Source organism: Phodopus roborovskii, unplaced genomic scaffold (genome assembly GCF_943737965.1).
Source record: "Phodopus roborovskii unplaced genomic scaffold, PHOROB, whole genome shotgun sequence".
Taxonomy (NCBI): domain Eukaryota; kingdom Metazoa; phylum Chordata; class Mammalia; order Rodentia; family Cricetidae; genus Phodopus; species Phodopus roborovskii.
This window is the reverse complement of record NW_026126460.1, coordinates 6,851,426-6,864,790: the sequence shown is the minus strand read 5'-3', so window position 1 is coordinate 6,864,790 and position 13,365 is coordinate 6,851,426. Positions and strand designations below refer to the sequence as shown.

The window sequence follows — 13,365 nt, the reverse complement described above, 5'->3', positions numbered from 1 at the left end:
CTCCCTCAGGGATTGGAGATGTCGCTGCAGGAAGTGCTTGTCCGCCGAGGCAGCAGCCAGCAGAGCCCTGTGGCTTTGACAAACCTCATTTAATTGGGAGGAAGCCAGGAGAATTTGAAAGAACTGAAACATCCACGAAACTCCTTTTATCAGGCATAATTTAAACTCTGCATGGAAAAACCCCTATATGTATAAAGAAAAGTCAACTTCCCTCCTGCTGCGAGCACTCCTCATCTCCCCCAGCACAGGCAGGCTCCTGCAAGATTCCATCTTTTCATTTTTCTCAAAGTGTCAAAGTAGATTTGGGCTCTGCAGCAGGGTGAACAGAGAAGGAATACAGATTGTTCTCTCTCTCACCCATGAGCGTGCGTACACACACACACACACACACACACACACACCTTTAGATAGCATAAACACCACAGTCTGTTGGTTGATAGCTTTGCTTCAGATTTCTAGGGAAAATCAAAACCCAAGTTTCTAGGGACACACCAGTTTGGATAGTGACTGCTGCTTCCTAATTAAAAAGCTGATACCCAGATAACCTTGCAGACCCCGCAGTTCTCAGTGTCCAGAATAAGAGACTCCGCAGGAAGCTAACAGGGAACATTTCTTCAAGGAGAGAGATGCGAGTGGGTGTGGGTGTGCAGCCAAACATACACATGGATGGGATGCGGTAGGGTTAGGCACCCTGAGAGGGAAGGATCGGAGGCACAGATAGAAAGAGGAGAGCATAGCGGGACAGGCAGGGTGACCCACAGCAGGCATAGTGTCAGGAAAGGGGTGGTGCTACAGCTCTGCTGCAATGCCCTTCATTTGACCCACTGGCCCAACCCCATCTCTCACCTCCTTGCAAAACCCCTCCAGATTCCCTTCTAGTCTCCTCCGCTGCTCCTGAATTATCCTCACTTCTCCATAGTCGCCTTCAGCACATGCGGCCCTCGAACATCTGTGGCCGATTAGAGCAGATTTTAGCTGCTCTGATATGATTTGTGCTAATATGTGTAGAGGGTGCCCTGTTTCCTCTTCATTGCCTTCTTTCCCCCCTACGCCTTAAGATCCTCCAGGCCAAGGACAAGTCTCTTGTTTTCCTCAACTTTTTATAGCAACACATGTGTTCTTGACACTTAAAGGCAGCTTTAATAAATTCTAATGGCTGCCTCTTCTCACAGGGTTAAGTAAGATATTAACCTCAGATGCACGATGACAGTTATTTTTAGAGAGCTTAAGTGACTCACTTTAATAATAAAACTCCGCAATAATCCCAATCTAAGAGATTTGTGCTATTTCACAACAATGCATCCGGGGAAGCTGTGTTTAGGAACACTGGCAATTGGGCAAGGCTGTGCCTAGGCCTCCTGGCCGGCCATTACTCTGCACCCCAGTACACCCCATCCCCACTCTCACCCCACGTCCACCCCAGGCCCTCTTCCCAGGCTGAACCCCCAGGCCTTCCTGCTCAGCTTTCTTTTCTTTGGCTTAGGACTTCAAACAACGGTTTTCCACTGAGTGGGTATATTTTCAAAGAAACCTCACCTAAGGATATTCTCCCCAGCCCGGGCCTTGACCGCACCACCCACATCCTCCTCAGAGCTCTTCCTGGCCACAGTCTGAGAAATCCAAGTAGAACTCCTGCCACGTGACCCCACAGCAGATTTCAGATTTGGAGGATGACTTCAGGCGCAGGCCGGCCAAGGCTGTTTCAGGGTAACCGGTGTTTGCAGTGGGCGCCTAGCCTGGGAGGGCACTTCCCTTCCCCCAGCACTCAACCTCCCAGCTTCCTTCTGCCGCATCGCGTTACCAATCAAGAAGGGCCCATCTCTCCTCCCTGACATATCCATGTCCCTCTCGTCTTACTCTCTGGAAGGGAGAAGCGGCTCATTAGAAACCTTGGCTTTGCTTCTCCTGGCAGATGCTTGCTAAAGCAAACACCTCAGAGGCAACTTTCATCTCCTCCAATTTCTAAGCCTATGCTTGTGGGTGGGTAAGGTTTGCATCATTACAACGAGGTCCTTGTCACCTTTGCCTACCGGTGCTTCCGGGTTTTAGAGAATCTTACTCAAAGCTCAGTAGAGACAGGCTCCCCTTGCTTCTTTCTGGGAAGCAAATTAACCTCTGGCTTCACTTCTGATTGCAAGCTCTATGGTTCTCCAGTGTTGAGGGAAGCCACATAAGATAAAACTTGATGCATATATATGTGTGCGTGTATACACACACACACACACACACACACTTACCATTGGGAAGCTGGTACAACTGGGGTGGCAGAACACTGAAATAATCATGAACGAGTGCTTCCTGTGCTGACACGCGGTCCCTAGGGAAACCTTTTAGCATCTGGGAGGCCAGGTCTTCAGCTTCAGGAACTCCACCCAGCCTGGAAAAGCAGAGGGAAGAAACAGAGTTTCTCTAGAGGCTGCTATTCTGGAAGGGGGAGCAGATAAAAACTGAAGAATCAACAAGGCTTAATATGTCTCAAATAGGTTCTTTCTGGGCCACTAAAACAGATGGCAAGTGAAAACCAATAACCCAACACCAAAACTCCTACCTGGCCTGTCACTACGAGGAAGGGAGACAGTGTCTCTGTATGTGCACAAAGGACACAGATTTGTGATTCTAGAGACAGAACTATATAATTAAGGCTTCTTCTTGGAGGGTCACTGTAGCCCCCACCAAGCAAGAAGACCCAGCTGGCAGGGCATTCTAGCCTCTGGGTACCAAAGACAGGAAGCATAGAGTCCCAAGGGGGAAGACACTCTGGAGAGTGGAAGCTTCTGAAGCTCAGCCCCAGGGTTATCCTTGATTCATTCCTCTTGAGATGGAGCTGAGAGTTGGCAATAATCAAGTACCCCACCAAGTCGTAGGAATGACTCGTCCTTAAGATGTTTACTGAGCAGTTATCACATGTCAACAGATAGCTGGCTCTGGGAGGGACCAGGCAAAACCAACCCACCAAGCTGTCACACAAACACACTGAAGGAAAAGGCCCTCCTCTAGTCTGAAGGTCTGAAGTCTTGGCATTAGTAGGACTGGCCTTCGGGTAATAGTTAGGTTATGGGGGAAGGGCTTAGTACCTTCATCAGATGAACTTCAGGGAACCCTTTTGTTTCTTCTACCATGTAAAGACATGCCAAGAAGTCATGTGTACGAAGCACAAACCCCTCATCAGACATTAAATCTACTGGTGCCTTCATCTCAGACTTCCTGGCTGCAGGAATCTTCTTGTCGATCATATATTATCCAAAGTATTTTGTCATCCTAGGCTGATTTGTCCATATAAAATACTGTTTGTTTTAGCAGCCCTGATCCCTGACCTGGAATGGGAGGGGGTGATCAGGATTGGAGCCTGATGTCCTCCTGCATTGAGTTGCATGGCCACAAATGAACCAGTCAAGCAAAACCTAGAGGGGCTTGCTTAATGTCAAAGCCACGCATCAGCATAGAGCAAGCAGGGGCATGTGCTCCTCTTGAACACTCATGATCAAGGATCCTGGGGGTCCTATCCTACAGTTGTAATTTGTCGGTTTTTGCATGAGATTTGCATGAGAAACTTGTAGGAATCTGATTTCTACAATACAAATCTGTCTCTACAAACAGGTTATTAGTCTCTAACTCCAGAGTAATTATTCCATAGATGAGGTAGAGATGTTTGGAAATCCCAGGATAGGAACCTACCTGCTTACTTGCTGTGGCCTGAAGGAGGACTGGTAGGTTGATCCTCCATGCCACATGCCCTGTCCAGGCTTTGTGATTGCATACAGCAGTATTAACCTATCACTCAACACATGATATATGATATCTGAGAACAAATATATGTATATATATATATTTGTTCTCAGAGAAGTGAGACAACAGTTTAAACTGCTTAGCATACCCTGCTTCAGAGTATAAGAAGCTCCTTCCTGCATTGTTGCTACTGACCCTCACAGTGGGGGATGAGGCTGCCTATCATAAGTTCATCCAGGTACTATGCTTTCCCTTGCATCCATAGAAAAGGGGAAGTGTAGTGCTAGAGTGGCCACTTTTCTAATGCTCTCCCTTGAGGATGTGATAGACACCCACAGTAAGAAACATCCATCAGTCAGAAGAAACAATCATTAGGAAAGCTGTCCTAGAATTGCCTGTCAGTCTAAAACATGAATATAAACACACGAGGCCCACATTAAAGAGATTGCCATTAAACCCACAGCAAGGTCCATGCCTAGCCCCTTGCACAATTCCATCCCACTTTGTAGGAACTGTGCAGAAAGCCTGGAGATACCTCAGCTATTCTAGATTTATCATTCTTGCAACTTGAGTCTGTTGTAATCCTGTGCGGCAGATGAATCCTGTTCCTCCACTGACCTTCTGGCTGACCCTGGCCAGGTGATCTAGTTTCCCTAAGCCTCACTTCCTTCCTGTCTGACACCAGAATGTCACATTCGGAATGAATGCAACAATTTGTAGCCCCCATAAGCACATATCCTATGTAACGTTAGTTGTCTACAGAGCCAAGAATTGTCTCATGGGCTGATACAGGCCAACCCTGTCCAATAGACTTTCCACAATGATGAAATGGACTAGTTTTACTCAGTTCAATATGGTAGGCACTGTTCATGCATGGCTGTTGAGCCCTAGGGATCTGAGTAGTGCAATTGAACAATTTACATTCAATTTTGAGCAGTTTCAGTTTGAGAGCTGTACGTGGCTAATGACCACTGTACCAGCAATGCTCCTGGTATTCCTTCTTGCTCCAGGAACCAAGCAGGGAGAAAGGAAGTCTGAGCAAAGGCCAGAAGCGCAGGAATGGGCAGAGGCAGTAGGTGATTCATGGTCAGGAGAGTCAGGTGACACAGAGAATTCAAGTCCTATTTAGTGCTCAAAGAAAGTCATGGGGAGAGAATATGGGACAGCAGGAAGCCAGTGGCAGAATCATGGCAGTGACAGCAGCAGCAGCGTGGGGCATTAAGATGCTCTGTGGTTTGGAGTTTTAAAAAGCCAGCTGTGGAAGGGAGGGGCTGGGGAGCAGCGTGGAGATTCAAGTATCTCTAGGCCGGGTTCAGGGGGCCCAGCACTCCCGTGTTACTGCTTGAGCAATATTATTATTATTATTATTTATTTCAGTCTTAAAGTTGAAAGAACTAAAATTGGCGCTGCTCTGCTTAGGAAATGGAGCTGACCGAGCTCCTATTTAGGATGTCAAAAACATGTCATTAATATTCTAAGGGCTCCAAGGGGCACTCAAGGTTAGAATGAAGTTCCTGCCAGCTTCGACATGGTTATCTTAAAGTCATTGATACCTAAACCTAAGAAAAATGAAAAGTGAGTTTTTATTTGCCAATGCCACTCAATTAAATGGCTTGTAGTAAAGATAACTTGCCGGGGAGTGGTGGCACACACCTTTAATGTCGGCATTTGGAAGGCAGAGGCAGACAGATCTCTGAGTTCGAGGCCAGCCTGGTCTACGGGGGAGTCCCAGGACAGCCAGGGCCACACAGAGAATCCCTGTCTCAAAAAGCAACAACAAAACAACAAACAAACAAATAAAATTAAAATTAAATGTCATGATAAAGTGATAAATGTACAATCTGTTGGGTTTGCTTAGCGGTAATCGTGACTAATAAACAACAGTTCCTGGGGTCATGCCTTCAAAATAATGGGGGGGCATTCAAGTTATTCTGTCCTTTGAAAATAAGAGCATCTTGGGGGCCTTGTCTCTCCCAATAAGAGATCCCCTGGAAGTCCATGGCTTTATGTTTATCCTTTGTACCCCATTTTCACTCTAAACTTTTAAAAGTGTACAAATGGTACACATGAAACAATGGAGCCACACTTGCTTAGATTAAACCACTCTGCATATTCAAAGACCAACATTCCAGTGTTCAGTCGGGACCTTGGCTGGGAAACTCTTTCCTTCTCCCCACCTGCAGGAGTGTTTTTCTTTGACATCTGAGCTCCTTTACCCAGCCTCTGATGTTTCGCTCACTGCCCTTTCTGCCTCCTCACTGAAGCAAAAAGAACAGAGCCTCCGCTAATTACTCTCAGATCAAATAATGCTGGTTATTGTAATTGGTCATTGTCCGAAAACACTGAGTGCTTCTTCGCTCAGAAGCTGCCTGGCTCAGTGTAGTTAGCTAGCTATTCCCGGAATGTCTCTATTATCTGTTTTACTTTGCAAAAGAAACTAGGGATTTGTTGAAAGCTGGTAATAAAAGTCTGCCCTGGTCTGAGTTGAGACCATGTTGAGAGGGCCTGGGAAAGCATGACCTCCATGAATCAATGGCCACTCAATGATGTTATTTGGTTTCTGTCTGTCAGAGAATAATAAACCCACAAGGTTTTCTTGGAGGCCAACACTACTGCTCTCAGGGCCTGGGGCATGGCTGAGGGGCACAAAACAATTTTAATGACCAAACTCACTGAAAGTAAAATGGTTCATAAAGAAAAGCTAACACCCTCCCAGGGGGCTGGCTCTCCCAGAGGCATCTTCTGGGACTTGGATGGAGGTGCTGGGGGCTGGTGCATCTCCCTTCTCCCTGGCCACTGTGGTGCTTACCTGCTCCAGACAATCTGCAGGCTTTGAGGCTTAGGCAACGGGAACCATTCTGGAAGGAGCACAGAGAAACATTAAAACTGAGAACAAACCCTCCAATCGGTTGCCAAAAATATTATTAAAATTCCAAATGCTCTTCTTGGCTTGGAGTAAAAGAGGATTCTAGAAGCAGGCAAGCTAACTACTGACTTTTAAGGCTTCCTCTCAGAATGTTTATGATTCACTGCAAACTACTATTAGGCATGAATTTTGTGTCCTCTAGATTTTTGTGTTGAAGTCCTAATGCAAAGTATCACAGAATAAGACCTTGAGTGGAAAGAGGGGCCATGTGACATTCTTATTAGGGCAGGCCGTAAAATTATGGTGTCCTCATAAAAATGGAAACTTTGGACAGAGAGATATGTATTAGAAAAGGCGACACAAAGGAAGATGAGAACAGCTATCTCCAAGCCAAGGATAGACACCTGGAGAGATTCTGTCTGGGTCCTTGGACAGACACCACCCTGCGGATGCCACACTTTTAGACTCCCAAACTCTAAGACAAGAAACAGGAGGCATTTCTGTTATTTGAGTGTCTCTGTGGTCTTTTGGTATGGCAGCTTTTACAAACCAATGTGGTAAAAATATTCGGTAAACAAACATAACATACGGTGTGTAGAGTGTGTGCCAAGTGTTAGAGGGTACAAGGAATCAAAAGAAACTCCCTTACCCTCCCAGAGCTTACAAGTCACCTTGGAGAATAAAAGGAACACACATGCACACACGTACACACAGAGGAAAATCAGTGCAGTCTGTGGGACATGATACCTCATAGCTAATCCCAACACTGGAGAGGCTGAATCAGGAGGAATGGAGTGCCATGAATTTGAGGGCATCCTGTGCTACAGAGTGAGACTGTGTCTCAAACAAACAAACAAAAACAAAATCAACTACCAGTGAGACTGTGTCTCAAACAAACAAATAAACAAAAACAAAATCAACTACCACGACCACCACCACAACAAAAAGCCATGTAGCAAATGAAAAAAACATGTAGCAAATGATTGGGCCAAGTCTCAATATTCTCATGTGGGGACTAGAGAGATGATTCAGTCGTCAACAGTGACTACTGCTCTTTCAAAGGACCTGAGTTGGACCCACAGCACCCACAGCAGATGGCTTCCTGTCTCTGGTGACTCTAGCTCCAGGGAGATCTGATGCCTTTGGCCTCTGCAGGCACCAGCACTCATGTGCGCACAACCACACATAGATACACACATATCTGCATAATTAAAAAATAAAAATAAACCTTAAATACAAAGAAACCTGAGATTATTTTTTTTAAAGTAAAGGGGAGTGTATATTTTATATGCTACTTGTGATACAATAGATGTGAATGGCTTAGATAATACAAAATCAGGCCGAAGATGGCTCAGTGGGTAAACAGCCTGACCATGTAAGCCCGACAGCCCGTGTTCCATCCAAGGACTCATGCCACAGCTGGATGTAAAGGTACACATCTGTATTCCCAGCAGTCCTACAGCAAGATGGAAGGCAGAGACAGGAGAATGGACTAGAAGCTATTAGACCAGCAGAGACAAGATGGAATGCCAAACACACTCCCCAAGGCCTGCTCTCTGACCTCCACACATATGCCATGGCACATGTGCAAACTCTCTCTCTCTCTCTCCCTCTCTCTCTCTCTCTCTCTGTGTGTGTGTGTGTGTGTGTGTGTGTGTGTGTGGTGTGTGTCTCTGTCTCTCTCTCTCAAACACATATATCAAATAAATAAAATTTTATTTCTAAGGGGCATCACTGGAGAGATAGCTTGGCAGTTAAGAGTGATTGCTGCTTTTTTAGAGGATCTGAGTTCAGTGCCCGGCACCTGTACTGAGTGGCTCACAGTGGCTTGTAGCTTCGGCTCCAAGGGATCCAATGCCTCCTGAGACACCTAAACACACCTGGCACTCACTCACACAAAAATACACACTCCTGCACATAAACAAAATAATAAAAGCAATTCTGTAGGGATGGCAGGATTGCCCAGTGGTTATGCAAGAGATGACTGCTCTTACCCACTATTCACATCAGGCAGCTCCCATGCCTGTGACTCCAGACGCAGTGGGTCCAATGTCCTGTTCTGGCCTCCATAGTCACCTGTACTCATGTGCATATTATTTCCTCCCACACCCATAATTAAAAAAGGAAAATCAACCTTAAAAAAATTTTTAAAGCTTTAAAAATTCTAAAATGGATAGTAAAAAATAGAATGTTATTTGGAGCTTGCTATATTATTTATATTTGGATATGTAAATCTCTTTTGCTTTTGGTTATGACACTGTGTCAACCCAAACTCAAACCACAATGATGGGGAGTTTTTTAATTTTAGAAATAATAATTCAAGTTGGTTGAGTTAGCGCCTACTTGATGGGAGATGTCATTCTGTATATATGTTTCTCATACTGGTTAATGAATAAAGCACTGTTGGCCAATAGGAAAGCAAGATAGGTGGGACTAGGAGGCAAGGAGGAAAGAGGAAATAGTAAGGAGGAGTCAAGATGGAGAGACTGGGGAGACCAGATGCCTGCTGTATTCCCCGGTAAGATGAGACCACGTGAAAATACATGGACCAACAGAAATGGGTTAATACTTAAGACAGAGCTAGCCTAGACTACCTATGGAGCCCAGACAACTAGTAAACTAAGAAACAGTAGTTGAAAGTCTAATGTATGTAAGGGCCAAAAGAGAAATTGTAGATGATGCCAACTGATGCTGCTCATCCACACCCCCCCAAAACACACACACACACACACACACACACACACACACACACACACACACACACACACTTCCTTTTTTCTTTCTCAAGACAGGAGCTTAGACTGGTCTCAAACTTCCGATCTAGACTAAGGAAACACATTTTAACTCTAATTTAAAATGGCATTTTTGGCCTTTCCTTTTCTTGGACCTAAAATATGATTGTTTTGGTTTTTAAAATCCCTTCTTCCAGATTCTACATAAATGGAATAAACCACAACTGTGCATCATGGCTAAGGATTTAGTTATCCTTAGGCAGACAGCCATTTGGATAACCCTGCATGTGCCTATTGGTAGGTACCCAGAAAGACCTAGAAGACTACTCAAAAGTGGCTGGGGCTCATTCTTCATGCTTATGTTCTCTCTCTCTCTCTCTCACTGACTCTTTTTGAGACAGGGTTTCTCTGTGTATTCCTGGCTGTCCTGCAATTCACTCTATAGACCAGACTGGTATCAAACTCACAGAAATCCTTCTGCTTTTGCCTCCCAAGTGCTGGCATTAAAGGCATGCAGCCATGCCCAGCTTTATTTTCTCAAAATAAATAAATAAATAAATAAATAAATAAATAAATACAGTTAGCCTTCCATCCAAGGCTCCTACCCACAAATTCCCCATGAATTCAGTCAGTCATGAATTGAAGATGTACATAATTTTTAGTTACTGGGCCAGACAGAGTGGCTTAAACATATAATCCTGAGACAGGGAATTGAAATAATACAGGGCCAGCCTGGGCTACATAATGAGACTCTTGTTTCAAACAAAAATAAAATAAAATAAAAAGTAAATTGCTAGGGCAACTGTAGTGAGCAGATATTTTTAGGGAATACTAAATAGTATAACAATTATTTACATAGCACTTACACCATGTTAGGCAATTGAGGGCTCCAAGGGATGATGCCATTAGTTTTAATTTCAGGAGTAAGTTCAATTACAAGTTTATTTGTAGTGCTGAATTGTAGAGTAAAAAGTGATTAAAGACAGCTCTTGAAGCCTTTAATCCCAGCAGAGGCAAGTAAGTTCAAGGCCAGCCTGGTCTATAAGAACTAGTTCCAGGACAGGCTCCAAAGCTACACAGAGAAACCCTGTCTCAAAAAAAATGAAAAAGTGAAGAAAGCTCTTGAAACTGAGTTCCCGAGGTCAGATGCAACCAAATGGGACCATGCCGCTAGCAGTTAAGTGGCCCTGGTGGGGACTAAGGGGTCGCTTATGTCTAAGGTTTCTCCATTTACTAGTCTGTGTGTGTGTGTGTGTGTGTGTGTGTGTGTGTGTGTGTGTGTGTGTGTGTACATTGTGGTGCATGTGTGGAAATCAGAGAATAACGTTTGGGAACCCCTTCTCTCCTTCCTACACTGGCTCCAGAGATTAAACTTGGGTTGTCAGTCTTGCACAGCAAGTGGTTTTACCCGCAGGGTCATCTCACTGCCCTAGAGGTTTCTTTATTTTAATTTTATTTTATGTGTATGAGTGTTTTGCCTGCACGTATGTATGTGTACCATGTGTGTACATGTCTGGTGCTCAGAGAGACCAGAAAAGGGCATCAGATCCCCTGCAACTGGTGTTACAGACAGATGTGAGCTGCCACATGGGTGCTGGGAATCTAACCCAGGACCTTAGGAAGAGCAGCCAGTGCTCTTAACCTCCAAGCCATCTCTCCAGCTCTAGGTGTATTTCTTTCCTGTGTGGCTTAGTAACATGAACAGAAAATCCCAACTCAAATCTCTCTGCCACTCAGGTGCTGTGGGACTTGGGGGTGAGGATTGCTCAATATGTCCAGTGAAGCAACAGAAAATTTCCAGAACTGTAAATGGGAATCATTTTTTAGTTTCCAGAAAGATTAGAAAAGGCTTCTGGCATGTAATTTGGACCCCAAAAGCTATTGGTCTCATTGCCTTTCTTTGTTTTCTTTGTTTTGCTCTTGAACCCAGTTTTGGGAGAGGGGACATGGTCCAGCATGGTAGGGCTGCCTCACCTGCAGAACTTTTAAAAGGAGGCAGCCTGGCTCCACCCCCTAGTGAGTCTGATTTAACAGGCCTGGGAGGGGCCACACATTAGTTAGTTGTTATGATGTTATTATGTCTTTAATGGGCTCCAGATGTTTCTAGTGAGGTTAAGATTGGAGGACTGCTGATCTAGCCAAGAAAGCAGGGTCTAGCACTTGCCAGCAACTGGACATGCTTCCCTGAACTTCACTTCCTCATCTGCAACAACTCAAGAGGCTGTTGTGAGAATTCTGCTAATAAGTGCATATAAAAATTGCAGAACACAACATCAAAACAGGAAAGAGGGAATGTGGCAAGGGCAAAAAAGGCTCCCAAGAATTTCAAAATGGATGCCCTTGGACCCTAGGAGGACGACATTTTGAATTTGAGCTCTCTGGTTCTGCATAGACAATATTCTGACTCCTCCCATATCTATTCTGTAGCTACATCAGCGAAACAGCCAGGGTCAGTTGGGAAGCCCCTGGGCAGGATCTACCCTCCCACATGGATGCAGACACCCACACACTGGATGACCTTGCCGCTCTGCCATTGATTTTTCCCATTAAGTTTCAAGCAATCAATGAGAGAAAGGTCCACAGACAAACAGGCATCTTACACAGGGTCTGTTTCTCTGGCTTCAATGGCCTCTAAAAATAATAGGTCTAGAGGCAATGTGCTTGCCTCCTCCTTCCAAAGATGATAGTAAATCATTAGGACAGCTTTTCCTCCACCTCTTCCGAAGCTATCTTAAAGAGAGAGAGAGTGCTCTTATTTGAGTTCAGTTGGAATCCAAGGCAGGAAAGTAACACTGGGTTTGAAAAATCGAGCTGGAAAAGCAGAATATTTAAATTTCCAAATGAAGTTAAATTTAAATGAGGGCAGAGCAGCTGCTTCCCTAATAAAAGATAGCATGGGTTTTGTTTTGTTTTGTTTTTCCGTCAATGTTTAATAGAACTCATTTCACAACTAACTCAAGTAGGGGAACCTTTAGTCACTAGACATTTGTTGATTGATCAATTGATAAAACATCACGTGGATGGTTTGAGACTCGTTACTAGAGTCTTGCCGCGGTTGCCCTAAGGTTATCTTAGAGTGCAAGTCTACTGAACTACACCCCTGGAATTTCCTGAACACAATGCATTCTTGAGCTATCACCTATTTATATAGTTGATAACGCTGCTAGCCTCGATGTTGTTATCTCAGGCAACAACGTTCAGAGCGCACTGCAGAAATCCGTTGCGTTTTCTCCCACCTGTAGTGCACTCCTGTCCCGGATACCCCTCCCCCACACCCTCAGGCTGCGGGTTGTGGATTTCACTCTTCCTCACGGAGCTGGCACGGGAGCTTGCTTAGTCTTTGACCCCAGGATCTTTATCAGGCTTCAGGGATCGGGGTGGGGGTGGAGGAGCACCTTTGAGGCTCTAAAAGCCAGAGCACTCATGGATGAGGCATTTGAGGCTCACACTAGTTAATATATCTGGCTTGTCATTCATGTAAACCTGCATAGAAACTTCCTGTGAAAATCTACTCCACCCTCTGAGGCCTGTTCCTAAGGTGAAGAAGAAGCCAGACCTGACTCCTGGGCTTGGAGACCCAGGAGGAAACCCTGGCAGTCAGGGCTCTCCTCATGCTTGGCGGCAGAACTCTGGCTATTATCCACCCACTCCCACAAATGTCGTTTGAGCTTGATCACACTTCAGCGTTTATCATAGTTAATGGGCTTTTGGACATTTCCCACTCTCCGTGCAGCCTCCACATGCGCAACCCAGGGTGCACACCTGGCATCCCTCCCCCAAACAAGCTCATGGTCATGTGATTTCTGTGGCATTGTTATTAATAATTACCTATTAGTCTTCTCCAGCCCCTCTGGTTCTTCTCCCTCAGCTTCCAGAGTCCCTTCCCTGTCCTTGGTCCATTGCTTCTTGTCTGGTCAGGGTCAGCCATGACCTTCTTTACACCGCCCTCCCTAGGCTTAGGTTAAATGCAATACACACCTTCTTACTTTGTTTTTCTAGATTGGGATCTTTTCAAGATGGCTTTTAGAAACTGTTCCTCCC

The 13,365-nt window shown here is 45.0% G+C and overlaps 1 protein-coding gene across 1 annotated transcript in view; it reads right to left on the bottom strand.

Annotated features, from left to right (window-relative positions):
* The window catches only part of Cdk15 (cyclin dependent kinase 15), an 87,291-nt gene that overhangs the window by 11,063 nt on the left and 62,863 nt on the right, over nt 1-13,365 (bottom strand). The window contains exons 11-12 of the mRNA XM_051190282.1: nt 6,536-6,584; nt 2,238-2,377 (exon numbers count right to left, since the gene is read on the bottom strand). Coding sequence (XP_051046239.1) covers nt 2,238-2,377; nt 6,536-6,584 — 189 coding nt within the window. The remainder of the gene's footprint in view (nt 1-2,237; nt 2,378-6,535; nt 6,585-13,365) is intronic.